General features: G+C 26.0%; 2 protein-coding genes across 2 annotated transcripts; one reads left to right on the forward strand and one right to left on the reverse strand.

Moving 5' to 3' along the window:
• Positions 1-164: 164 nt before the first annotated feature.
• LOC137805733 (annexin D5) lies at positions 165-4,028 on the forward strand. The gene is made up of 6 exons (XM_068605666.1): positions 165-240; positions 402-547; positions 1,057-1,275; positions 2,291-2,506; positions 2,590-2,679; positions 3,825-4,028. Exons 1-6 carry the CDS (start codon positions 165-167, stop codon positions 4,026-4,028), a joined length of 951 nt encoding a protein of 316 aa, XP_068461767.1.
• Positions 4,029-12,063: 8,035 nt separating this feature from the next.
• LOC137805734 (olee1-like protein) lies at positions 12,064-13,007 on the reverse strand. The gene is made up of 2 exons (XM_068605667.2): positions 12,799-13,007; positions 12,064-12,550 (listed from the first exon to the last, which is right to left on the reverse strand). The coding sequence occupies exons 1-2, from the start codon at positions 12,956-12,958 to the stop codon at positions 12,219-12,221; spliced, it is 492 nt and encodes a 163-aa protein (XP_068461768.1). The 5' UTR covers positions 12,959-13,007; the 3' UTR covers positions 12,064-12,218.
• Positions 13,008-13,525: the final 518 nt, after the last annotated feature.

Genomic DNA, 13,525 nt, shown 5'->3' on the forward strand with positions numbered 1-13,525 from the left:
ATTAGTAATATTTTGCATTTGAGTTTGGCAAGAAGTGTTAGCAAAGTTTCTTGTGCATGTTTCATTGAAAATGCCATAAGCAAATGACAAAACAAAACAACTTATAATCTATGCAATAACATTGAATTTGTTTGAGAGAGATAAAGAAGAAGAGAAAATTGACAATGTCAACTTTGAGCATACCTCCAGTCATACCATCACCTCGAGAAGATGCTGTCAAGCTGCATAAAGCTTTCAAAGGTTCTTAAGAACACACACAAACTCGCAAAGAAACTTTTTTTTTGAATTTTTTTTTTGTGTTTCTCCTTATTAATTATGTCATGTTAAAGTACTTTTACAATATATCATTCTCCTAAAAAAATCATAAGTTTAGTAATCTTATAATATATTATTGTTTGCAGGTATTGGTTGTGACACGTCTAGAGTTATAAACATCTTAGCTCATAGAAATGAAGAACAACGCAGTCTCATTCAACAAGAATATGAAACCACTTTCTCTGAACTACTTTCCAAACGCTTATCAAAAGAACTTCATGGGAGTGTCAAGGTACTTAGACAAATCTCACTATTTTGTTGCCCTCAACATAATTCTATTTAGGTATTTTTGTTTCTGTGGTTCACTAACAATGAAATAAATGAGGTGTTAAGTTTTTTATTTACTGATTAAATATATTTTTTCGTTCCTCTACTTTTCATGCAAAATTAGTTTTCTGTCTCTAGTCCAAATTTTAGAACTCCTGCTACTTGTAGTAGAGAAACTATTGGAATGAATTCTTGTCATTTTTTTACTTGACAAACATATTTTCAGTGTGGATTAGGATGTTAAAATATTTCATGTTGACTAATCACTAACATGAATGTTATACTATTATAATATAGTCCACATTGAAAATTTGTTTGTTACATCGAAAAAAAATGGATAAGGATTCATTCTAATAGGTTTTTTTACTACAAATACTTAACAAGTCTAAAATTTGAACTTAGGAACAAAAACCAATTTCGTGTGAGAATGAAAAACATTTAATTTTTTGTGATCTTGATTGAAAATGGTTTCAGAAAGCAATATCACTTTGGCTGCATGATCCTCCAGTTAGGGATGCAAAGATAGTGAGAAAAGCCTTAAGTACAACAGTTGTTGATAATCAAGCTTTAACAGAAACTATATGTTCTCGTACTCCATCACAACTTAGACGATTAAAAGAAGTTTATCTCTCAACTTATCATTCCTCTCTTGAGACAGATATTGAGAACAAACTCAATGGTGATCATAAAAAGGTGTTTTCTTCTATCTCAAACCCCTCCTATATCTTTTTGAAACACATTTTTGGTTGTGCATTGTCTATATATGATTCATATACATTAATACACAAAAAGTTACAAGTGAGTTGTACTAAATAAAGTTTGGATCTACTTCATATATTATTTTTAACTCAATAATAATGTGTTAAGGAACTATGTTGCTATGGTACTTTTTAGGGGATAGGTTTTGGAGGTTCTTTTCAATTTGTATAAGAGTTGGACTAACCCTGAAGTGATTCACATTTATTTATTCCTTTTTATTGATAAAAAAAATATTGCTATGATACATCCTTGTAATTTTCTGAATTTAAATTTTTGTGACTAATAATTCTTGCAAGAGGACATAGTATACTAAAAAAATTCATTAAATAAAAACAGTTTTAGAGGTAAAAAAATAGTTAATCACTATATTAACTAAATTAGAGATTATTTTAAAAATTAAAAAAATTATTAGTATGTAAAATAGTTTTATTATTAATAAAATTTATAAACTAGTTTCTAAATTCGTATCTAGTTTATAAATTTTATTAATAATAAAAACTACTTCATATACTAATAGTTTTTCAGTCCCTAAATTAGTCAATGTAGTGAAAAAAAGATTCAATTACACATATTCTTAATCCTAAATAGAATGGATGCAAAAATCTATATATAAAAATAGTATCTATTTAGATACGTTCGAATTGAATGACTCTTTCTCATAATAGGAATGTATATAACCCCATTTCGGTTGAGTTCGGTATAAAATGAACTTAGAATCATGGAATCGAATCGATCGTCAAATTTTTTATTCTAAGTTCATAACCCTAACCCATTGTCATTTTGGGCAGATCATATCTACTAATTCTTTAACTCTTTGACTAACTATTTTTTGTTTTTAAAATTGTTTTTAATTTAATAATTTTTTGAATGGTAGTTTTGGAATGTTGATAAGAGAGTAGTGAAAAGTTGTGTAAAATGTTGAGATGTTAATGGTGATACTTTAATATAGTTGTTGCTTGCATATATAACTACACCACGTTATGAAGGGCCAGAGTTGGACCCTGCAATTGTAGAGGAAGATGCAAAAAAGCTCTACAAAGCAGGGGAGAAAAGGATGGGAACTGATGAGAAGATGTTCATAGAGATTTTTAGTGAGAAAAGTACCACACATTTGGCTGCAATTAACTCTGTTTACATAGCTTCATATGGACACTCACTGGAAAAGGTCAAAAATGTTAATTAAGAACATTTCTTTTTGGTGATTCTCAACATTAATTCTCAACTCATGACTGTGTTCTCATGTTGCAGGCAATAAAGAAAGAAACATCTGGCTCTTTTCAGAATGATCTCTTGACCATACTGCGTTCTGCTACTGATCCTGCTCTTTACTTTGCCAAGGTATTTTTTCTTCCAAAGTTCCTATGAATTTTCTATTTGGTTTCTCATCATGCTCTATCTCAATCAAGTTTTACCTTTTGTTTGCAAAATGTTTATGCATTTTTGTTGTTTTTTTTTTATAAAATAAAATGTTTTAGACAAAAAAAACAATTTTTTTATCAACAAGAAAAGATATAATAAATATTGTACACTTTAGGAATGGTCCAACTCTCATAGAACAAAAGAAAAACATAAAATTCAAAAAAATCTCAACATGCTACCTTGCCAAAACCAACTAAAAGCAATTTAAATTTCAAGGACCAACCCCGCCGCCCTATCAGTAAATTTTAATTGAGTGTATACATACTAGGGGTTCAAGCCACCAATCAGAGAATAAGAAACTCGTTGATGATACCTTTGACAAGATCCAAGACCAAACCTTAACTTGTGTCAAGAAAAAAATTCAGAATAAAGTATTTAAAAACACAATTGGTTATTATATTGACTAAATTATATATTATTTCAAAACTAAAGAAAAATTGTTGATATCTAAAGTAGTTTATATTATTGATAAATAGTTTTTAAATTGGTATCTAATTAGCTACCAAAGTTTTAGCTACTAACTAATTACATTCTAAAGCTTATAGTTAAAACTTTGATAATTAATTAGATATCAATCTAAAAACTATTTATTAATAATGACTAGAGATCATACATCGACCAGAGATTATAGAAACTAATTTGAATATCCAAAATGTTTAATTTCTAAAATAGTATCTAATTTAATCAATACAACAACTAATTATTTTCTTATTTAATTGTTTTTTTTCAAATATTTCATCAAACATTATCTATTCTTCACTCACCTTCCTCCTCACTACTAGTTCACTAAGTATAAAAAAATTGCATGTAAATAGATGGAAAGAAGAAAGAAGATATTTTTTATTCTCTTGTGTGTATGGAAACATCTTCTTTCTTCTTTCCATCTTCTTACATACAATTTATTTTATATTAAGGCACTATACAACTTAACTAGCCCTACTCCATCATCATCTTTTATGCATGCATCTCTTCTAAGATTACTTTTTCCTTAATATTTCCAAATTATATATGAATCCATGCCCACAAAATAAATGTTAATTAAGCTATGTCTTTTTTTTTGGTAGAGCTTGCGCAAGTCAATGAAAGGTGTGGGAACTCAAGATACAAGACTAATAAGGATAATTGTGACAAGAACTGAGATTGACATGCAATACATAAAAATAGAATATTATAAGAAATATGGAAAACCATTAACTAATGCTGTTCGTTCTGATACATCAGGCCATTACAAAGATTTTCTCTTAGCTCTTATAGGTTCTGATTATTAGCATCAATCTATGAACTATTGTGTTGGATTCAAGTGATTTGTTTTGTTCTAGTTTCAACATGTGATAGTGTTTTCTTTTTTGCGAAATGGCTATTGTATTCATGCTACATTGTGATGTACAATAATATAAATAATGTAATGCGGTATAATATAATATAATAATAATGAAATATAAGATAATATATATTAACATATTTCTTTACACATTATCTTATAATATCAAATTTTCTATTTCATATTATCTTAACCTATATAAGGTAACACTTTTAAACTTGTTTAAAACAATAGTTTCTATATGTTGCATTATATACACTTTTTCAATTTAGAAAAGTTCATAATAACTACAAATTATACTTGCTATATAATTTATTACTACAATTAAAATTAACTCATTCGAAACACTTTACTTCAAACTTTTATGTTATAAGGTGGTTCTTTATATTTATTCAATAAGTGTATAGAATGTCTTGGTCAAAATCATAAATTATATTTAAGGATAAATAAATAACATTACCTCTAAATGTAATCATATTTGGCTACACAATCTAAATTAATCTAAATGGTTAAATAACAATCAATATACTTATACTTTCTACATAAAAAGCCTTATAAATTCAACAATGACTATAAATGTTCTATATAAAATCAATTTGAGCACTTACATCAACTAAAATAAAAGGAAAAAAATTTATCATATCCAATATATATATATATATATATATATATATATATATATTTATTTCATAATGGAGGACCATTCAGGACATCATACACAAGAATAAAAGACATATGAACTGTTTGTATAAATATTAGAATAAATCTATATAGGGGAACTATATTTTGATTTCTTTTCAAGAATATTTTATATATGAAAGAAAGACACTCTAGAAACCCTAACTAATCACACACATATGGACTTCTAGAGCATCTAAAAGGATCATACACAATCTCCTTAAGCCATCATACTTACCTTAGGTAAGTCTACTTAACCAGAGTTATGGTAGCTTAAGGAGCAAGTTACCTTCATCTATTAATACCCTAAATTTCACTCATGTATTCATATTTGCATATATTGGATGAAGAGTTCAAAACTTGAATACTCATTCTCTCCCAAATCTCTTTTGTTATTGAGCCTATTTGGCCTAGCGAACCTAGGGAAGGTTGGCCAAACCTCTTTGTCTTCATTGCACATTCAGCCTCACTGAATTTCGCTGCCACTTCAGTCAATCTATCAACCACAAGCTTTATATTTAAATGTAAATGAGCAATTGGAAATTTTAAAAATAAAAAAAGGAAGGAAAAATTAAAATTTTAAGTAAAATAAAAGAATTTTCCTATTGACCAAAAATAGGAGTCACATTTTCCTTTCTTACTAATGTTTTTCATGTTCCTTTGGTCATGATTGTCTCTCATTTTTCATTACTGTTGGTTGAAAATTGTCAACGCTAGTTTGATCATGCTTGTCTCCTCCTTTTTTATTATTATTCGTCGAAAATTGTCATTTCTAGCTGGGTTTCAATTTTGACATGACTTGATATTTTCTATTTGCACTCTTTGCTTTAACCAGGTCGTCCTTCTATACTTTAGTCTTAAAGAAATTCATCTAAGTTTAATGGACATTTCATGCATCCAAAAAGTACATGCACACAAATATATATATATATATAATATTATATATATATATATAATATTATATATATATATATATAAAGTATATAAAGTACAATGTCAAACGTAGGGAAAAATTACATAATTTTTTTTTCTTTCAAATGAAACACTTGCACCTTACATGAACTGTTATGTTTGAACAACAATAGTCTTTCGTATGATACATGATCGTGTTTGAACTTAGGTATTTTTAGCACTTTCAAAATCATAAGATGTTGAATTTTTCCTTAAAAAAAACTTATGGTTGGATGAAAGTTGTCACACCACTTGGTGAAGCTACAAAATAAGTGTTGGTGGAGTCAACACGGAATACAATTACTCAAGATAAGGCTTAAATAAAAAGATAATCATTTCTCTCTTTCAAAGAACTCTAAAAACTCTTTAGAAATATCTCACTTTGTTCGATATCCAAAAGTTCTTACAAATAAAATGAATGACTATTTATTGCTTTCATGTGCCAAATTTCTTAAGCTAGATGAAATACAAACATACCTAAAAATTACATTCAAATGCACGTATAGGCACTTAAAGAGATTAACATAAAATTTTAAACAAACAAGGAAAGAAAATTTACGTTTTAAAACTCAACTAGATATATAAATTAAGGACTTAGATTGATCCATGCTTCCACAAGTTTATGTGCATAAAATGTTCTTTGCTTCTTTGTCATCCAATATTCACACCAACTTCTTATGGACATTGTACACCCAAATACATGTTATTATTTGCACCTATTTTACACATAAGAGAAAATAAAAGTAAATTTCTAATTTCTAAAATTTACAATCAAAATATACTTTATACATAAATTTATTTATTTAAAACTAGTTAACATCCTCCTTCTTCATCCAATGTTCATTTTCTCACTAATGTGGAAGAGGCTTGATCATAATCATATTACAGTTATAAAAAAGTTGAAAATTATGTGGAAGAGACAACTAATACTTATAATATTTTGAAAGAGTTGTACCAAAACAATAAATATTGTATTTTTTTAAAATTACTTTACATCAATATATATATATATATATATTAAGATAAAAAAAAATAACACTTTTAAATTTGCTCTAAAAAGAAACTTAAAAAAAAGTTGTTTTTATGTTAGTCCTTCATTTTCTTCTAATTTATAAAATTATTAGATTAGTAAAAATAGAGAAATAGGATAAGGAGTAACGTTAGTTACTCTCTAACCTGATTTATTTTTCGAAATAATTAAATTTATCAATTAATATATAAATTATTCTATATATTTACCATTTGTAACCATTATATGTATTTAATAAATATTTATATATTAAATTTAATAGTAACTAATATTGTTTAGTTATTAATATATTTTTATAAATTTTAAAATTCATAAGAAATCATTAAATAGAAACCAATTTTAGAGATAAAAAATAATTAGTTAATATATTGACTAAATTATATATTATTTTAAAAACTAAAAAAATTATTGATATATAAAGTTATTTTAATTATTAATAAAATTTATAAAGTAGTTTCTAAATTGGTATTTAAAACCATGGTAACTAAAAGATACCAATTTAGAAACTAGTTTATAAATTTTATTAATAATTAAAATATTAATAAAAATTTTACTCTCTAGAATAATATTTAATTTAGTCAATATAAATATAGTAAATTCTTATTTTTTTAATCTTTAGACTTGATTTATATTTAATGATATTCATGATACCTCATCGTAAATGTATTATATATATATAACATTAATTTAATATATTATAATCATCACATTAATTATTTTTTACGTGTTTATATTAAAGTTATTGTATATATCACTAATTTAATATATATATATATATATATATTAAATAGATGTTAAATTAATTAATTAATATAATTAATATTAAACGCGTTGTATTCATTGCAAAAGATAAATGCAATTAAATGAATTATATTTAATGTGCATAAGTAATTTAATTATTCTGTGTGTCAAAACAATCATAATTTTTTATATATTTTTAAATACTAATTTTTTTTTGTATATATAGATGGATAAAGATAGAGTTTATCACTTCTTGAAAAGAAAAACAAATTGTGTGGTTTCTTATAACATTTGTGTATTAGAAATCTTTTATAGTTTTTTCTATTGAGTTGGTTTGGATTTTTTAAATTTTCCTTTCAATCATTAGTTTTTATTATCCTAAATTGTCTAAAATCATTTTGTTTTGTCAAGTTTGTGTTATAATTTTCTTATCCTAAATTGTGTAAATTCTTCAAATTTCGTCCTTTGAATGAGACTCTTTCATTTTAGAGATACATGAAGAGAAGGTTCACTTCACACTCAACAATCATAATTTGGTAATCATTTTTCCTTTAGAGGAGTGAATAAAACCCTCATTTTTTTAAAGGTAGAGTGATTGATCATTCATAAACTTACTCTCTGGCTTAACTGAAAGTTCGGTCTTTGGTAACTTCGAAAGTTCCCTCAGCTGACTTTTCTTTTTCATATTCGTGTCTTGACCCCCTAGTTTGCATACACTCGATTAAGAATAATTGATTTTGTATTAGGTTGGTCGGATTTTGTTTTGTGTTTGGAGCAATGCTTGGTTAAGAGGGTTGCTCTTTTGTGTTGTTTTTCTGCGTGAGAGGTGATTTAGGTGATTTTGTGTTGGAATTTAGGGTTTAGGGTTATTCTTTCTTTTTAAGTTAATTAGCAATTTATTAATGTGTGTGTTATAGATATATACACTCTTTTATTTTACTTAAAAAATTTAGGAATGTCAATAAAAATGAAATGTATGAATATACAAGTTAATCAATTAAGAAATCCAAAAAAGTCACCAAATTGGTCAAGATTTACTTATGTAATTGACGAAAGTAGATAAAATACATAATTGATTTTGTGTTTTGGGGGTTTATTTCTTTCTTTATTTTTGTATTTTTCTTTTCTTTCAGTAGTTATAATATATTTGTTGTTTTTCATCCTTAGATCTAAACATGATATATACAATATGCTTGGATCTGGAAATCAATGAATGTACTATGCTTAATGAAATGAAGGAAACCACTAAAATAAAAGGAATATGAACATAAAATGAAAAGTGGCTTAAGTTTTATTTTACTTCTTCGCATTTTCTTAAGAAGTTTTAATGTTAGTTATTTTTCGTTTTGCATGTTTATTCTCTTTTTTTTTCCCTTCTTCTCACTAGACATGGTACATTTGGTATTTTCCAATTTTATATCTAAACATGGTTTTTACATCATATTTGGATCTAAAAATGGAAAGTAACGGATGTACCACGCCAAATGAAAGGAATGGACAACATAAAAATATAAAAAGAATCGTTCAAATTGAAAAAATTTTAAAGTTTTTTATTTGTTCATAATTTTCTTAGAAATTTTAATGTTAATTATTTGTAATTGGTTTTTACAACACCTCTAGATCTAAATATAAAAACTACTAATGTACTCATGTATAATGAAAGCACAAGGAAATAAAGAAAATAAAGAAAGGAATAAATATGGGAAAAAAATAGCTGAAATTTCATCCTTTTTTTTCACATTTTTTTGTATTTTTGAGAAATCTCAATGTCAGCTAATTAAATTAATTGTTATTAAATTGTTTTTTTATTGTTATGTTTTTCCTTTCTTTCTCCTTTCTTTCACTAGACACAATATTTTTGTTTTGTTTTTCATCTTTATATCCAAACATGGTTTTTAAAACATGTTTCGATCTACAAATGGAAAAGAAAGAAATACATAAACAAAATGATTAAAAATGAAAATAAAATAACTTAAATTTCATCTTGTTTCTTCACATTTTTCCTAAGAAATTTAAATCTCAGTTATTTTCTCGTTTTGTGTATTTATTTCTATTTTATTTTCGTGTTTTTCTTCCTTTTTATTATACATATTACATTTGTTGTTTTTTTTATCTTTATACCTAAACATAGTTTTTTTTATATGTTTGGATATAAATATAGAAAATAACAAATGCATTAAAAGGAAGAGAAAACACACAAATAAAAATGAGTAAAAACGCAAATTGAAAAATGACTTAAGTTTTATTTTATTTCTTCACATCTTTCTTTAAAAATATTAATGTCAACTACTTTTCATTTTTACGTTTTTATTATTTTTTTTAATATTGGTTGCTTTCTATCTTTATCTTTAAACATCGTTTTAATAGCATGTTTCGATCTAAAGATGAAAAATGGTGAATTTTTTTAGTGGGAAAATACAAAAATAAAAAAGGAATAAAACATGCAAAATGAAAAATATTAAATAAAGAAATATTTTATTACATGAATCAAATCAACCATATTTTCAATATCTTTCTCTTCTTTTATTTTTATTTTTATTTTTTTTCATATCTTTATCTTCTTCTTCTTTTTTCCTACATGATTTGATTTAGGATTAAAATTTACATTTTTATTATTCTATTTGAGATTATCACTCATTACACAAATTATAGCTTCCACACATTAGCATTCTTTTTCTTAAAAAGACACTGTTAGCAATATTCAAATATTTTTGACTATTTAACTTTTATATATGTAAATGTTCTAAATTTATGATAAAAGAGGAGGTTCACTTCACATTCAAAAATCACAATCAATTCATCATTTTCCCTTATTAGAGATTAAATAAAACTTTAATTTTATTCTGTAAAATGGAAAGATCATTTCACAATAATTAATTTTTAACTACAAAGAATCAAAGTTAATTGTATAAATAAGTGGATACATCATTTCACAATAATAAAGTGAAAACTAAATGGACTTCCTTTTTTTTTCATTGCAAAACGTCAATGATAATCACTACTTTTTTAATTGTTTATTCTTAATGTTTTTTTCTAACTTATAATCTTTGACATTCATGTTCATGGTAAGCTATGAAACTTCATTTGTAACATAAAGTTGTATTAGAAGTTTTTTATTGTCACCAAAGAAAACAAATATACACAACAAGAAAACAATTTAATAGCAATTAATTTAAAGATAAAAAACAATTAACCGTTATATTAATTGAACTAGATTGAAAGAAGTGTCTTAATAAAATGTGTCACCATAGAAAGAAATAAAAGATACACAAGAAATAATGAGTTTGCAATTATAACTCAACCTCTGAAAGTAGTGAACAAAATCAAATGTCAATCAAAATTACCACTTCACACATTAATTTTTATCATTATAATTAAATCCATGTCAAACTAACAAATATTGTAGTTCATTCATTAAAAAATAAATAAATTTCCCAGTGAATTATGCAAAACTCATCTTTTATGTTCCGTTATAAATCTAACAATATGTACAAAAACAAAAATTAAGGAAAAACTACAACAATTGAGTAATACAAAAGGAAAAAGAATAAGATTCTAGATAAAAAAAAAGTGAAAACCAATCACTATTTAATAAAAATAAAAAGTGAAAACAAAATTCAAAAATGAAAGAGGAAAGAGGAAAGAATGAAATAACAAAGTAAAAAGAATGCGACATTAATTATCGTGGAATTTTATTAAATGCACATTTTTCATATGTCATTATAAAGAAAAAAAATGCACATTTTTCATTTATTTTAACCATTCCCATCGTTTGGTAGAGAAAACCATAACACTATTTGTTAGTGATTACAAGTAAATGATAAGAACAATAGTTACGTAATTATGAAATGAGATTTCAAGTGAAAAATAATAATAAAATTTCTTTCAATTTTGACTATATTTAATTTTTTTTGGGAGAAAAGCTTGAACCTGATCACTTTCTGTTGGTCATGTGGTTCTAATATTGGTGCTTAAATGGCCAACTTAATAATGCAAGAGTGAGATAATCTTGTAAGTCATGTTTCTTATTAATATATATATATATATAAAGAATTAAGATTTGTATAAAATAGTGAGTTTTAAATGAATATTAGCAATTATATGAATTTTCTAAAACTTTACTATTAAAATAAAACTTGTAAAATTATTTAAAAGTAATGTAATATAAGTAATAGGACTGATGTAAGGCAGATAAGATGTTATGAAAAAATGTTCTATAATATTCCTGTATGATATATGTTGTACTATGAAATTTATATGTTTTGTATAAGGTTGTGGGACAACTAAGTATATATGAAATAGAACTTTTTAGTAATTGTTTTTTCATGGAGTTATTAGTGGAACATGGTTTTGGAAAATCTTTTTTTGATGATGTTGGATTTGGAACACAAGAGTATGTAGTTCTCTTGGGTCTTGTAGGTTTGGTTGGAGACCCTCTTTATTAGACCTTCTTTTTGTAAAAGGGTTGAAGCACCCCTCAAGTGTTTCATATTATTTTTTTTATTTATTATCGATAAAAAAAAATCTTGCATGATATATATTGTAAGCTATGCAATGCAATAATAGGAAATTGATTGTGATGTACCAAACTCCAAATATGATGTATTTCATTAATAATATGTGTTGCAAACAACACATGATGGATAATGGTTAATTAAAAATGGTACGAGATAATTGATCCAAAATGATACATTTTTGTGTCTTGTGGATAAAGTTTAATGAATCTTTGTCTTCCACTTAATCAAAAAGATTGTCGAGTTCTAATTCGTGAACAACGACGTTGCATTGTGAATCAATTGTCTGTGTCATGAACCCAAGGGGATTAACATAACGTGTCAAAGAGGCAGCACCCATGTTGTTGGTGATGATGATCCTGTCGGACTTGTTTGGCATTGCCTCTTTGCATTGTCCCTCATTTGGTGAGTCTGCAACCACCACACAGATATCATCCTCGTGATCACCAAGGACAGGGATGTTGTACATGCCATTTGCATCACTTGTGCTATTCTTCAAATATGTGATGATTGTATTATTCTCTTCCTTGATGCATTGCAAACTCACACTCACACCTACAAACACATGTTCAAACTTCATCATCATCAATTGTAACATGTAGAAATGTCAATGCACGTGGGTGGTGTATGATTAAAAATTCACTTTTTTTATCGACAAAGAATGAATAAATTAAATGAAATATTTTTGGATGCTCCAACCCGTATACAAAAAATATTAGAGACATGTGTCTTTCTCAAATAACAAAAAACATCTCCAACTATTTGATATTCATATAACAAACAACTAAGGCAAGGAAATTCACCTGACAAGGGAAAGCTGAGTCTGGACTCGAATGCAAAGTGGCAAGGATCACAATAAATCTTGCCTTGAACGGAAAACTTTTCAGGTGTTTTACGAGCCAAGGCAGAAGAGAAGCACAAAACTGAGACAAAGAGGGCAACAACAACAAATGACCTTGCCATGGTGATTAATTAATGATTTTATGGGTTATTGTTGTTGTTCCCTTGTGATGAGAGAATAAAGGTGCTATGGAATCCTTTTATAGGGCCATACATGAGCTTCTGTTTCTTTGTTTCTTTTTTGCATGCTTACTATGTGGTTTCCCCATATTTTTAGAGTCTAAAAAACTATAAATTACTTTCCTCGATATTTGCTAACTAATTTAACCATTTTGGAAGTCTATTTCTCCTAATTTAAGTAAATAGCTACAATTTTTTTATTACTTGAAGTAATTATTGTGGACAAAATTATTTTAAAATTACGTCTCCATAAATAATTATCACACAAAAATTAGCAAAGAATTTTATAAATAAATCTCATCTACACATTTTGTCAAACTTTATATGTTAAGTAGTTTGAAACACAAAAATTAGCAAAGACTTTTATAAATAAATCTCTTCTACACATTTTGTCAAACTTTATATATTAAGTAGTTTGAAGTATAATAATATGTTATTTTCCGTCTTATAATTAGCATGTTAATCTTACATAATTAAATATATACAATATATATAATACAACTTTTGGAT

Source organism: Phaseolus vulgaris, chromosome 3 (assembly GCF_051622355.1).
Source record: "Phaseolus vulgaris cultivar YP4 chromosome 3, ASM5162235v1, whole genome shotgun sequence".
In the NCBI taxonomy this organism is placed as follows: domain Eukaryota; kingdom Viridiplantae; phylum Streptophyta; class Magnoliopsida; order Fabales; family Fabaceae; genus Phaseolus; species Phaseolus vulgaris.